Raw genomic sequence first — 13,255 nt, 5'->3', positions numbered from 1 at the left:
TGGTACCAGCACTTCATCGACTTACGAGGGAAAAGTCTCTTGGCTGTGCAGTTAACTCCCTGCATTTCAGATGCCAACATCCTTCCAGCTGATAAGGAACTGGAAATTGAACTGGTACAGCTGACATGGAGATTACAGGGCCACTACTATGCTAGTGCTTTCAAGTGTAAGTGATAATTATTTGTATTGTAGAAGAGTAATAACAAATTCAGATTTAAAACACACTTAGCTGCAGTTCTAATAATAGGTAAAGTCTGGGCCTTGTTACTTACACCACTCCATGCAGGTGAATTGGAACTTTGTACCGTTCTTGCTACCACAGAGAGAGGTGTTGATAAGGTCATCTCAGCCCTCCCCATTCTGTTCTTAATAAAGAAGTTTCCGTCCTTTGCAATTTCCTGTTATTTTAAGCTAGTTCACCTTCTTTCTTTGCATGAGATTGAATTGTTTGATGCACACCAAGGGTACAAAGTCTTTGTTCTATGTGACCTGAAAGAAGTGTCTGAGATCTATTCTACCAGCCAAACCCAAAATGAAAGCAGCCGGTCAGTAGACCAGAGCAGGAGGGAGCACTGCTGGATGGATTTCCGTATTCTGCTCCGCTAGAGCTAAGGCTGAATGCTGAGATACTGTCTTTTGGAGGAACCATTAAAAGAGAGCAGTGACGGAGAAGTTCAGTGTTAAAGAAAGTGCAGTTACATTATTTCCTGTAGAATGTTTCATCTCAAGGTTCTTCATTCAGGTCAAAGTTTTTGTGGTTATCTGGTAAAGGAATCATAAAAGCGACACAAAATATAAACAAAATCCCGGCTTTTAATAACATTTGATTGGTTTAGGCTAGAAAAAGCCTTTGAAAATCATAGTCCTTTACGCAACGTAGAAACTAATATGTTGCTGGAACCATCTTCTAAAAACCTTTTTACAAGTGCCAGGAACAGTATTGTGTGTGTATTTAACCTTTAAATGGGCAGTAAGAGTCCATGTGAGTCACATTTGATTTTCAGAACTGAAATGAACACTGCATCACATAGATACTTGCAAACATGAAAAGAACACCCTGGCAGATCAAGGCATTTTCTAAAAACCACACAGAATGTGGGGATTTGTAAAACTGCAAAACTGCTCCAACCATATAACCTTACAGTGCAGTGCATACAGTCCTGCTTCAGCAAGAAGCAGTTACACTGTTTATGGAGAAAGTAAGTTATGCTTTTCTTTTTATTAGAAAAACAAATACCAGTTTCTTTTTGTAGCTACAGGTAAAATTACACTTTTAGATTTCTCCAAAAACACACTTACAGTCATATGTCTTCTTCTTCATAAAAATAATTAGAAATATGTTTTGAGTCTGTGGTACCGTGTGGAATAAAAATTCACAGACATACAGTTTTAACTGCTGTAACCATTTTTAAGACTAAAAATTAAATATGTAATTCCTGACACTTACATGCAGTAGTCACTTAATGAATTAAGTCATTACTATATACTTCAGCACGTTCTTGTCCTGATTCCTAACTGGGACTGCTGGCTACAATGTTAGTACTACTTACAAATAATAATAACACAAGGCTTATCTAGGCTGCTATTCTGGTTCTGAGAATTAAAAACTTACCGCAAGAGCTTAAGGAATACTTTACCCTTTTCCTTTCTCTTCAAGTCAGACATATGACAGTGATGGAAGGAAAGATACAGTTAAGTTCATTTTACTGAGGAAAGAACATATAAAACTAAGGAAATGGATTTTGGATGTTAGCGTCTAGGTATGTGTCCAAGAATAGGGAATAAGCAAAACTTAACAAATTTTCCTGTTTGAATATTAATTTAAAATGCAAGTATATGTGTGTGTGTGTGTTTTATTTCAGAAACAAATAATGTGGAGAAACATGTTACTTCGGAAACAAGTTGAAGGGCATAAGTAGAATAAAAATTCCACCACTTTTTTTTTTGTTCTTTGATACAGTGCTCTACTGAATGTGGCAGTGGAACTCAACAGAGAGAAGTAATTTGCGTTAGGAAAACTGAAGGTAATTTTGATGTTTTGAACCCCTATGACTGTTCATATTTGGAAAAACCTCCCAGCCAACAATCCTGCTACCTCAAACCCTGTGGATCTAAGTGGTTTCATACAGAATGGAGCACAGTAAGTCTATCATGCTTTTCTAGATCTAGTTTTGTTTGCTACATGTTTTTTCCATGTATATTGAAAGGAAACACTATTTGGATAAAACCATTGATCATGAACTTGACTTGATCGTGCACAGAACAATACTAAAAAGAAAGCATACTCTTTAATACCCAGTGGAGCTTAGGAAATACCTTGACCAGAAGGAGACACTGCATAGTTGTCTTTTCATCGCTGATCTCTTCTGCCTTATAAAGTTGGTTTGCCCCTTAATGAGACTATGTCGTGCACTAAGAAGTTCTTTTCAGACCTCTAGTTTCATTAAAATTAAGGAGCATTGAATAAAGAATGAGGGATGTATTCAGTTTTTAAAGTCAGTTTTACCATAATATTTTACTGTAAACACTTCACTGTAATATTTAAAACTTTACTGAGAGAAAACTTACTGTAGAGCTTCAGGTATCTCCAGTTTCCCCTGGAAGTGGGCCAGCTACATTTACCAGTGCCACAAAGTGCTTTCGTTTCATCTATCCGTCATTTCCTATACCCAACAAAGCTTCTCGGATTTTTTCTTCTCCTAAAAATAAAAAAATCAGAAAGTCCATTGTCATCATAAAATAAAAAATGGCGTGAAAACTACTTAGGTGACATCATATCTAATGTAGTAACTTACACCCTTCCTTGAGCCTTAAATCAAATTCAAAATGACAACTCTGAAATGTGGAAGCACCTCAGATGCCTTCAGTTTGGGTTCCTTTAGTCAGGAACCTTTGGAAATACCTCATCCACATGACATGAGACCGAGAAATTATTTTGGTTTTCCCTAATACTAAACGGTCAATTATTTGACTGGCCTACTGGCAGCACTAGAAAGCAGAAAAGAGGGTAGAATGGTTTTAACAAAATAAATCAGCTGAAGGGAATCCTGATTTTTCTTCCTTAATTGCAGGTATGGATGTTTATTTGAAAACAACATCCGCATAATACAGCCACGTAGATCGAAGTATGTTCTTTGATGTTGCTGGAAATTCTTTGGATTCTTTACTGAGCTGTTAGGTTGGATTAAATAACTTCTCCTTAGCAAACCTGTTAGCCAGCCTGTTTTCAAATGTGAACCTGCAGGTGTGTAGCCACAAGAGATACAGCCATCTGCATCCATAGAATGCAGCAGATAGATTCCTTCTGAAAGTGAAAATATATTCTCTCTTTGCAGGCACAGAAGCAATAAGGTACTAAGACTCAGAATCTGATAGGTATTTAGTTACTGTTCAAGTTCCTTCTTCCTAAAAAGTGGTGTCTAAAAATCCTTAAAGGTCTAAGCCTTTGTGTGACCATCTTCACTGTAGGAACAAATACGTGTGCTAGCTGAGGCTTTACAAGATCATATTCTAAGCGTTTTTCAATTCTCCTTCTGATACTGTTATCAACAGAGTATGCGGTATTTCTTACTGTTAGACCTGAAGAGAAAGGATTATGGGGTTAGCTGTGAGCAAATAGCTGGTTCAAAGCTCCTGTTCTAGGTTTTGAAACTGTCCCATTCATATCTTCAGCAGACTTTTTATCTGACCTGGGGTAAATGACGTGGCCTCTCAGTCATGGAGATTAAATGGCTGGCTAATTCAGAATGGTGGGGTTTGTGTGTAGTGTGTTGTATGTAACATCTAAATTTTGTCTTGGTTCCATTTTAAGTGCTTAAGATCTCTAAAAACCTGAACTGAAGTTCTTATTGTTGGATGTGGGCTAATTACAATATTCTATACAGGCATGTAACAAGAGTAATTATATATATATAAAAAAAAAGTGTTCTATTACTGTTGCCACAGGGATATGTCTTTTATAAAGTGGGGAAAGGTGGTACTAAAAGATGAAAGAGCAATTTAAGAATATATTATTGAGAGTATTGTACTTAGTTTGCTACAATATCTGATTTTGTGATAGTGGTAAGTTGTTTTTGCAATGTTAGGAATAATTATGCCAAAAAGTAAGAAAGAAAACATTCTTGCTAGTTTGGGGCTATTAAGGTTTTAATCATTATAAATGACCCAGGTTTAATTAAGTTTGTGAGCATTTAGGTCAAACTGGACAGCGAGCCAAATCTCAAAGACCTCACTCAGGCAAAATACTTGAAGTCAACAGGGGATTTGCTTCAGTATGGGCAGAAACATGTAATAATTGGCTTTAAAAATACCATGACAAGCAAGTACAAAAGTCTCTGGCTTCATAACAGACTTTGAAGGAGCACCGAAATATTTTCTTTAGAAATTCAAAGAAACCTATTACGCTTAGTAAAATTGTTGTGCTGCAAGAAGTGAAAAATAATTGAGGCTAGGAAAAAGGCAATTAAAATTATTCCCGATTGTATATACATGGAGGCAAAAGGGCAGTGGAGGGCAGTGCAGTCAAGTAGTAAAGTTTGGTGCAGGAAGTTTAAGTAAGAAATGGGAACACTGTGGAAAGAGTAGATTTGGGCAGGCTGGATCAATGGGCCGAGGTCAATGGTGTGAGGTTCAACAAGGCCAAGTGCTGGGTCCTGCACTTGGGTCACAACAACCCCATGAACACCACAGGTTTGGGGCAGAGTGGCTGGAGAGCTGCCCGGTGGAAAAGGACCTGGGGGTGTTGGTCGACAGCTGGCTGAATATGAGCCAGCAGTGTGCCCAGGTGGCCAAGAAGGCCAACAGCATCCTGGCCTGTACCAGGAACAGTGTGGCCAGCAGGACTAGGGCAGTGATCGTCCCCCTGTACTCGGCACTGGTGAGGCCCCACTTTGAATGCTGTATTCAGTTTTGGGACATTGAGGTGCTGCAGAGCGTCCAAAGAACAATGGAGTTGGTGAGGGGTCTGGAGCACAAGTCTCATGAGCAGCGGCTGAGGGAGCTGGGGGTGTTGATCCTGGAGAAGAGGAGGCTGAGGGGAGACCTTCTCGCTCTCTACAACTACCTGAAAGGAGGGTGTAGCAGTGGGGGTTGGTCTCTTCTCCCACGTAACAAGCGATAGGACAAGAGGAAACGGCCTCAAGTAGTGCCAGGGGAGGTTTAGGATGGATATTAGGAAAAATTTCTTCACTGAAAGGGTTGTCAAGCACTGGAACAGGCTGCCCAGGGGAGTGGTGGAATCACCATCCCTGGAAGTATTTAAAAGACATGTAGAAGTGCGGTGCTTAGGGACATGGTTTAGTGGTAGTTTTGGTAGTTTCTTTTCAAAGAAACCATAATAGGTTTCTTTGAATTTAGGTTAACAGTTGAACTCAATGATCCTAAAAGTCTTGTCCAATCTAAACGATTCTATGATTCTGTGATTTGGGAGATATGTATAAATAAGCAGAGAAAAACAAGACTAATTAGAGAAGCAAGAAGCTAATAAAGTCAGAAAGGGAAAGATTCTAGCATGCTTCCAGTTGCACAGTGTCTACCACGTTTACTTGTCCAGTTGTTGCCCTGTGGTCAAAAATGTTTTTGAACCTTTAATGAAATCACACCCGTGTGTTGAGGACTTTATAGTTAGAAAACAAAAAGTAACAGAAGTGGTGAAGTTGATAAAAGGCTACAGCGATACCTGGGTCTGGCTTCAAGGTTCCCTTTTTTTTTTATTCTGTATTTGCACATTTCATATGGTCTTCATGAACTTCAGCTTTTGTGTTCCAGTGTTCCAAATCCTGTGAAGGAGGATTTCGGGTTCGAGAGGTACGATGTCTATCGGATGACATGACAGCCAGTACGCAGTGTGATCCACAGCTTAAGCCTGAAGAAAAAGAACCATGTAACACGCAAGATTGTATCCCTGAAATAGGTAAGGAAGTGGAAGCTTCTGTTTTAACTATGGAACTCCATCTAGTGGAGAACATATTTAATAATCTTGTAGAGGTTTTAGAGTATATTTTCTTTATCAAGCTCAGGGTTTTATTTTTACACAAAGTACAGCTCTTCTCTATGGTGTAAAAGTAGGTTTTCATTTCTGATGAAAAACATTTTTCTTGTAACATGTAAGAAACTGGCTTACCTTTAAAGTTGCAGAGTATGTGAGAAATCTGCTTCTGTGAAAATGGAACATATAGGGTGTTTTTATGCAGCCTCCTTGCATTCTTAAAGGTTTCTTTTGGCAGTCTTTAATACAAAAAAGGGTCACGTACAATATACTGTGTTTGGCAACAGGTTCTGTAAGAACCCATAACATTAAACTAAGATATTAGGGGCAATTAAGCAATTTTCTTTTATGCATAGTAAATATATGCATACACATAATTTGGCATTGGAATTAGTCTTTCGTCTCATACAGATTTGATTTTAATAGTAATGAGAATGACTAGGGAAAAGAAAATGCAGGTATTTAGAAACAGTTTTACATTCTACGACAATTTTCAGTTGAGAATTATTCTTCAACATAATTTAAGATAACTATATAAAAAAGTGTATTATTATTTGTTTAAATATTATTTTAAAAATACTTTATTTGTGTTGTTATTTCTTCATTCAAAACAGGTGTGTACAGAATTGCTCATTTTTAGATCTGCTGTTAGTGTTTTATCATTCAGTCTTTTTTTTAACACCTCAGTTTCAGTGATCACATGCATGATCATATGAAAATCTTAGTTGTCACTTAAAAAGTATTTCTAACGCTGTTGGTTGTAAAGAAAAACTTCAAAATGTGAACAGACCACATCTTAATAGCATAGGAAAATGGGGACAGTTAAAAACAGCAACTTGTCTTTTTTTACCTAGTTATTTTAAACCATCTTTAATATTTGTAAGGTTGGTTTACTATTTTCCAGTAATTAGATTTGTCAGTACTTGAAATTAACATTCGCAGGTTCTGGTGCCACAAGAGATTAGTACCTGTGAATCTAAAAATGAAGTGGACAGGTACCTAAATGAAGAATACTAGACACTTTCCTATCATTTTTATTCAAGACAAATTTTGTGTTTAAAAAAAACAGCAACAAAACCCCTCCGAAGCCCCACAACAGTATAAATGGGAGATAGGTACATTTCTTCCACGGTTTCATGTAGCTTTATATTAAATGTAGAAAATCTTGATTAATCTAAGTTATTTACATAGGTAGCCTATTTTAACCTGACAATTAATGTTTAAATACAGGTCTAGGGGATTTTATATAGTAAAAAGACAGGGGGCTGGTTACTTGTTGCTCTAATACTATTTTCTTCAGTTTCTTCTCTCTTCCTTTTTCTCCCCAGATGAGAACTGCAAAGATAAGTACTACAATTGCAATGTGGTGGTTCAGGCCCGGCTCTGTGTCTACACCTATTACAAAACAGCCTGCTGTGCATCCTGTACCCGTGTGGCAAACAGACAACCAGGGTTTCTAGGACGCAGATAACAAATACTCTTCTACTCAAAGCGGCAATGTCAGTCTTCGGATGGAGCTTGAGCAGTGTTACTGTTTTGATTACAGCAGGTTTTAGCTTCTTAGAGATTTTTTTTTTTATATTGCTGAGTACATCAAGACTATGGTTAAATCTCACACCCTTTCAGTTACAGTTACTGTGCAGTTATGTTTTTTAAAATGTTTGTTGTAAAACCATGATCTTTTTAAAGCATTAATTTTTAATGATACTATTCTTTGCACCTGCTCATCAGATAATTATTTAAAGAACATACCAGCTTTAGTATTGTGAAATTAATGAAAACAAAATTAATCACAGGCAATTACTGGAGATATCTGACCAGTATGGATGCAGCTGCTGCATTATTTTCTGAGTGCTTACTATTACTTGGTATTTTGGACTGCCTTAAATTAGACGATTAAATCAATGAAACATGCACATGAGGAAATAATGCTTCACAAAGAACCAGACCCTTGAAGACCCATTTATCATCAGTTTCTTAGCACTCTAACGTATATTTTTAATTACTTCAGTCCATTCATAATAAATGAGAGTCACTCATTTATTGAGAGAGAGAGCTAAGCTCTCTCAGTTGTACTTTCAACTAACTTCCTCTCCTCAGGCAGCAAATATATATATACACTTGACTGCCAATAAGTGCCTTTATATTTAATTCATAAACTCTTGAATTTACACTTTTCTAATTTTGTATGGATTTTAAAATACATTGCCTACCAGAGTGCCACTAGTGCCTAGCCCTTTAAGTCAGCTGTCAGTGAGAGAGGTTTACCAGAAAGGTGAAGAGCCTTTGCTGGTGTAAAAAAAGTGATTGTTTCCATTGGCAGGGTCTCTTTCCTGTAGGGAATTATTTCATTGAACTGGTATCTTGCCTAATGCCTTGTCTCTGCACTATTGCTTAACAACTACCACACCAAAGTACTTTGTCACCAGTTTCTGAAACACTCACCAAAGGATGAAGGCCTCTGTGCTTTATAGTAGTCTGTTGCTCTTGCTATCAGGCAGCAGTATGAGTGTAGTAGATGAGTAGCTGTAAAAAGGAGATCTTAGCTATTGACATTCTTCAGGATTTGATCAGTTATTACAACATACTTGTCTTTTTTTAGTCAATGTTTCATCCCACAGATCTATTCATATCATCCTTTTCTACTACTCAAGAACGGCTCCAGACTTAAGAGCTGAATTTAAGTGGTGATTTTTCATTTCTGCAATTACTGTACTAAGCCTTGGGGCTTGCTAAACGCAAACAGTGTGTGCTGTGCAGTGCAGATGAAAGATTTTGCATTATCTGCACGTTCTCTAGCCTTTAGCTGAGAGGTCTTTCAAATGTGTAGATAAGGCTGAGGGAAAAAATAAACACCTCTTCTTATTCAGCTGTTTATTACAGCACATTGCTTGTAAATTAGTGGTACCCAACTATGCATCTACTTCTGAGGTGCCTGTTGTCTGAGCTGAAAAACAGTTTTAATAATCTATGTTAAGTCACTTCCAGCAATGTGATATAACAGTGATTAAGGCGTCATCCTACTGATGAAGAGCCCTGTTTGAGCCTCGTTGTGTATTCTTTTCTTCTTACTGCTTTGGTGGAGAGGGCATAGAAGAGGGAATGGGGCACTGGGAGGCAAAGGCTGCTGAGTGTGGTGCTAGTCACATCAGTTTGTGTGCCAGAAGCCACAGGAAGGTGGGACTAAAAGCTGCCCTGGATTGAGACAAACGTTAGATTTTTTGATTTGGTCTTGTGAAAAATATATTTTGGACATGATGTACTACTACTATTTGGCTAAGTGAAATGGAGAAGTGCTTCCCCTAAAATTTGAAGTTACTCTTTGTGACTATGAACCAATAATGTCATTGGCTGTTTCTGTCCATCTTGATTTGGGCTTTTTCACTGTAATTAATTGATATAAAGCTGTTAGAAACAGAAATGCTAATTAGAAAATCTTCCATTCGAGTTCACGAATCTTTCACAGTCCTGTTTCCTTGTATTATAAAGATGTATCCATGAAGATAATTTACAGATTTGTGATCGTATTATATTCCTTGACCAAAGAATGATACGGAGAAAGTGCAGCATAAACAATTCTGGAATCCAATATTTGTAATAACAGATTTTCATCTGGATATCTCATTGCAGCAAATTTTGACGTACAGTATATAATTTTTGCTGTTGTCTCTTTTGTCCCAAGGAAGTGTATCCTGCCAGCTTGAGGGAAATAACTGATCCATAAAAAGGCTTTCTGAAAACCACAAGGTGAATGAAATGCAGAGGTAATCAGGTTTGCCATCAGTTAATAAAAAATAATCTGCTTGCACACACTTCTGGCTGTGAGACAGTCAGGGACTCAGCACATAGGCAGGCGATCCTGGTCTTTTATAAAATATGTTAATTTTGCTCTGGAATATGTCGCCATTGGGTTATATTACAAAGTTGATCATCTTGCAGGCACCATTAAGCTGCCACTAAAGTAAACGGAGTTCATGGGAGCTAAATATCAAAGGATATATACATACACATAGAAATACAACCCTGTATTATGCTGCAGGTATGCAGTGAGTTATGGTTAAACAAATTATACTTTTTTTTTTTAGTAAAGGGACAGTTTTCAGATGTACCACATAAAACAAAAAAAGATTTTTTCACCTACTTAAACCCATAATGATAAGGAAACTGCCACAATGTTGCTGATCTTAATCATTTATCATCTCTTCTCATGTGTCAGCATAATCAAAATAGTTGTTCCTACAAAATGAAACCCTTCTTTGCAGCACTTTGATGTACTAATATTACTTACACAAAGTAAGTGCTACGCTAAGATTTCACAATCTATATTATAAAGTGCACTTTTGAAATGGTGACTATAGCAAGTGTTTGTTTTAGTAGAGCAGTGCACCAATTTAGGGTGATGCCTGCAGAGGGCCTGATTTTACTTTCACTGTAATCAGAGGTGGCCTTAATTAATGCAGTAGACTTAGAGCACGTGTAAAACCAATATAAGGAAGAAACGATGCAGGCTTCTGAGTCTGAATGCTTTAATTTCTTTTTCTCATATTTTAACATCAGTCAAAATCCTGCAGAATGGTGGGAAAAAATGCTTCCTTGCCTTAAATGTCTTCACCTTACACAATCCAGTAAGACCAGAGTAAGTGTAGGAATACTGCTGTAGATCGTTGATGGAAAGAGTCTAAGCACTCTAACTGCTTTTAGGGGTAAAATCAGCATACAGCTCTCATGTCTTGCAGACGGCCAAAATTGGCTGCATCCAGAGCAAGCTCTGTGTCTCAACTTTCCTTCTGGAACTGAGGGCTGTTGGTATGCAGTTGTTTATCAAGTTATCAGGGGTCCCTCAGGGTTTGCTAGCTCCTGCACAATTTCAGATCCAAGCATATGTTGTTGGTTAGATCCCACTTTTATGACAATATCGTGCAGTTCAGAGTTTGGTCCTTTTATACAGCAAAAGCCCAATGTGCTGCAGTGCATGTTAAGTTATTGACATGTTAATGTACAGACATATTTTAGGTTACTTGCTCATCGACTTGATAAAAGTGGTCAGTATAGCCCTGAGTTGAGTGAGTACATAAAATTCATAGAACAGAAGTCCAGATGGGGCAGCAGTAATTCCAGGACCTGGGTTCTTACTTTGCTATGTCCGAGTCCTAGAAGATGCCAGTGATCACCACCAAGGGAGGAAGGAGGCAGATGCCTGAAGCAGTTTATGGCTAGTAAGGGGGAGGTTATGCATTCCTGAAGGAAATACTTTGCTTCTACTCTTTACAGTCTATACCACCATAAGTAGTGAAACATGCTTTCCAGGGCTTTGCTTTTCTTCGTCCTCATCCTGACATGTCTCCTTTTAATATCCACAAGTGTTCTCCTCGTCCTCTTATCTCACCTCCATCCCTTTGTCCTTTGGATGACAATACTCAATTTTGCCAGAATTACTGAAAATCCTGAACTGGCCGTTTGGTTGATAAGAATCTGTGTTACAAATAAGCCCAGCTGTTGAGAGAGCTATATTCCTGACAGTCCAGTGATTATTTTTGTGTGTGTGTGTGTGTCCGTGTTGGCTAGTTTAAAATGCATGGTATTAAACTACCTACTGAATTAATTCCTGTGCAGCGAACCTGTGATTGCACAGCTATTGAAGTGTGTAGTGACCCTTCATTCTCACATGTAACATCTATTGCATAAAAAAAGAGAATTATCCTCTTCACACTCAAAAAGGAGAAACTGTGTCTACCTGGTTTTCTTGAGACTTAACACTTAGTGTCTCTGACTTCTTTAAGAGCTGTTCTGTGTATTGAGCAGATAATTTATGTGCATGTTTGTAATTGGAACACAAAACATGAAATTTTGAACACTGAAAGTAAACATCCATTATTCCTAAGCTTACAGAATGTTTGTGGGGTATACATTATCTGTAGTTTAGAAAATTGAGCAAAATAATTATTTCTATATCAGAAACGAAAAATCATCCACTAAGCATTTTCAATATATTTTAAAAGAAAATTGTCATCGTTATGGTATCTCAGCAGTGCGGGTGAAATTCAGACCTGGTGAAAGGGAGAAAATTCCATTTAAGAGAACTCACACCAGACCTGAACCTCAGCTCTTTGGTTCTCAGCTTTTAGCAACCAGAAGTTCTTAAGAATGTGAGTTTCCAATCTTCTATATCCCCATTTACTGTAACGGGTTACCAATAACTTACCACTATACCTGGAGAGGAGGGGAGCTAAACTTTGAGAAATCATTGATCTTCCAGCGACAGTCTGTCATTGCTGCTTGCCCTGAACTGTTCTGTCCATGCTGTGTTTGGTTCTCCTGAGACCAGTGGCCTTTGCAGGGGTTGGGTACGTACGAGCTTGTGAAGTCCCATCGTAGTCACTCAGGATCTACATAGAGGATCAGGAAGGACTGGAGACAAAAGAAACCCTAACTTTTTTAATATGTATAAAATTGTCTACTTGACCCTCATAATTGATTTTGGCAGAAGGATATACTTTATTATAACTTATTTTGTTGTTATTTGTAAATACAAGATGTCTATGGGAAATATGTAATTCTGAGCTGTGTCTATGGTACAAGCCACTGCACCAAATATTTCAAATATTTAGAATAGGCAGATTTTTTATTAAAAGGGACCTAATATGTATTTATTTACATATACCATTAAAATTTTGTCCAGCTTTTTCATTATACTAACCCAGCTTTTTAGGGAATTTTATAGCACAGGTATTACATATATATTTTTGTATATATGTCATACTGTAAATCCATAATACAATTTTCTAAACTTTCTGATTAGCCAGTTCCTTGAGTGAATTAAAGGGGGAGAGTATAGGCAGATTGCTTTCTGACTCGTTCAGGAATCTGTATCCATGGCAATGCACCTGAACCAGAACTGTACAGCATCCTTTTCATATTGTATACATTTTCTCTTTGATGAAAAAATGTTAACTATTTTTGTTTATGACTAATTTATTTTTTATTATTGTGAAAAATAAAGTAATTCAAGATTAATTTCTGCGACATGATTTATTTCTCATTTGGTTTCCGGAGTTTCTTGAGGAATTAAGTACAATTCTTAACATGGGTATCGCACGCTGAGGGAAACCTTACTCAAATTTAGGAGCGGGCAGAATACAATCATGTTGCAAAAGGCTGTGAAACCTCTGTTATGGCCCTACAGAAGCGCTAGCAGCGCCCTGGCAGACTGCCCGAGGGTAACAGGGTGCCGGGGACGGGCGGACGTTTCCCGGCGGTCTGCTGGGGCCC

At 37.8% G+C, this 13,255-nt stretch overlaps 1 protein-coding gene across 7 annotated transcripts in view; it reads left to right on the top strand.

The window, feature by feature from the left end:
• The window catches only part of THSD4 (thrombospondin type 1 domain containing 4), a 331,149-nt gene extending 318,149 nt beyond the window's left edge, over nucleotides 1-13,000 (top strand). For all 7 annotated transcript variants that reach the window (XM_054213910.1, XM_054213911.1, XM_054213909.1 and 4 more), the window contains 3 exons: nucleotides 1,961-2,140; nucleotides 5,767-5,911; nucleotides 7,315-13,000. In XM_054213910.1, coding sequence (XP_054069885.1) covers nucleotides 1,961-2,140; nucleotides 5,767-5,911; nucleotides 7,315-7,457 — 468 coding nt within the window. In that variant the 3' untranslated portion in view covers nucleotides 7,458-13,000. The remainder of the gene's footprint in view (nucleotides 1-1,960; nucleotides 2,141-5,766; nucleotides 5,912-7,314) is intronic.
• Nucleotides 13,001-13,255: the final 255 nt, after the last annotated feature.

This window comes from Rissa tridactyla, chromosome 9 (assembly GCF_028500815.1).
Source record: "Rissa tridactyla isolate bRisTri1 chromosome 9, bRisTri1.patW.cur.20221130, whole genome shotgun sequence".
Classification (NCBI taxonomy): domain Eukaryota; kingdom Metazoa; phylum Chordata; class Aves; order Charadriiformes; family Laridae; genus Rissa; species Rissa tridactyla.
Note: the sequence above shows the minus strand (reverse complement) of the source record. Positions and strands in the feature narration are given on the sequence as shown.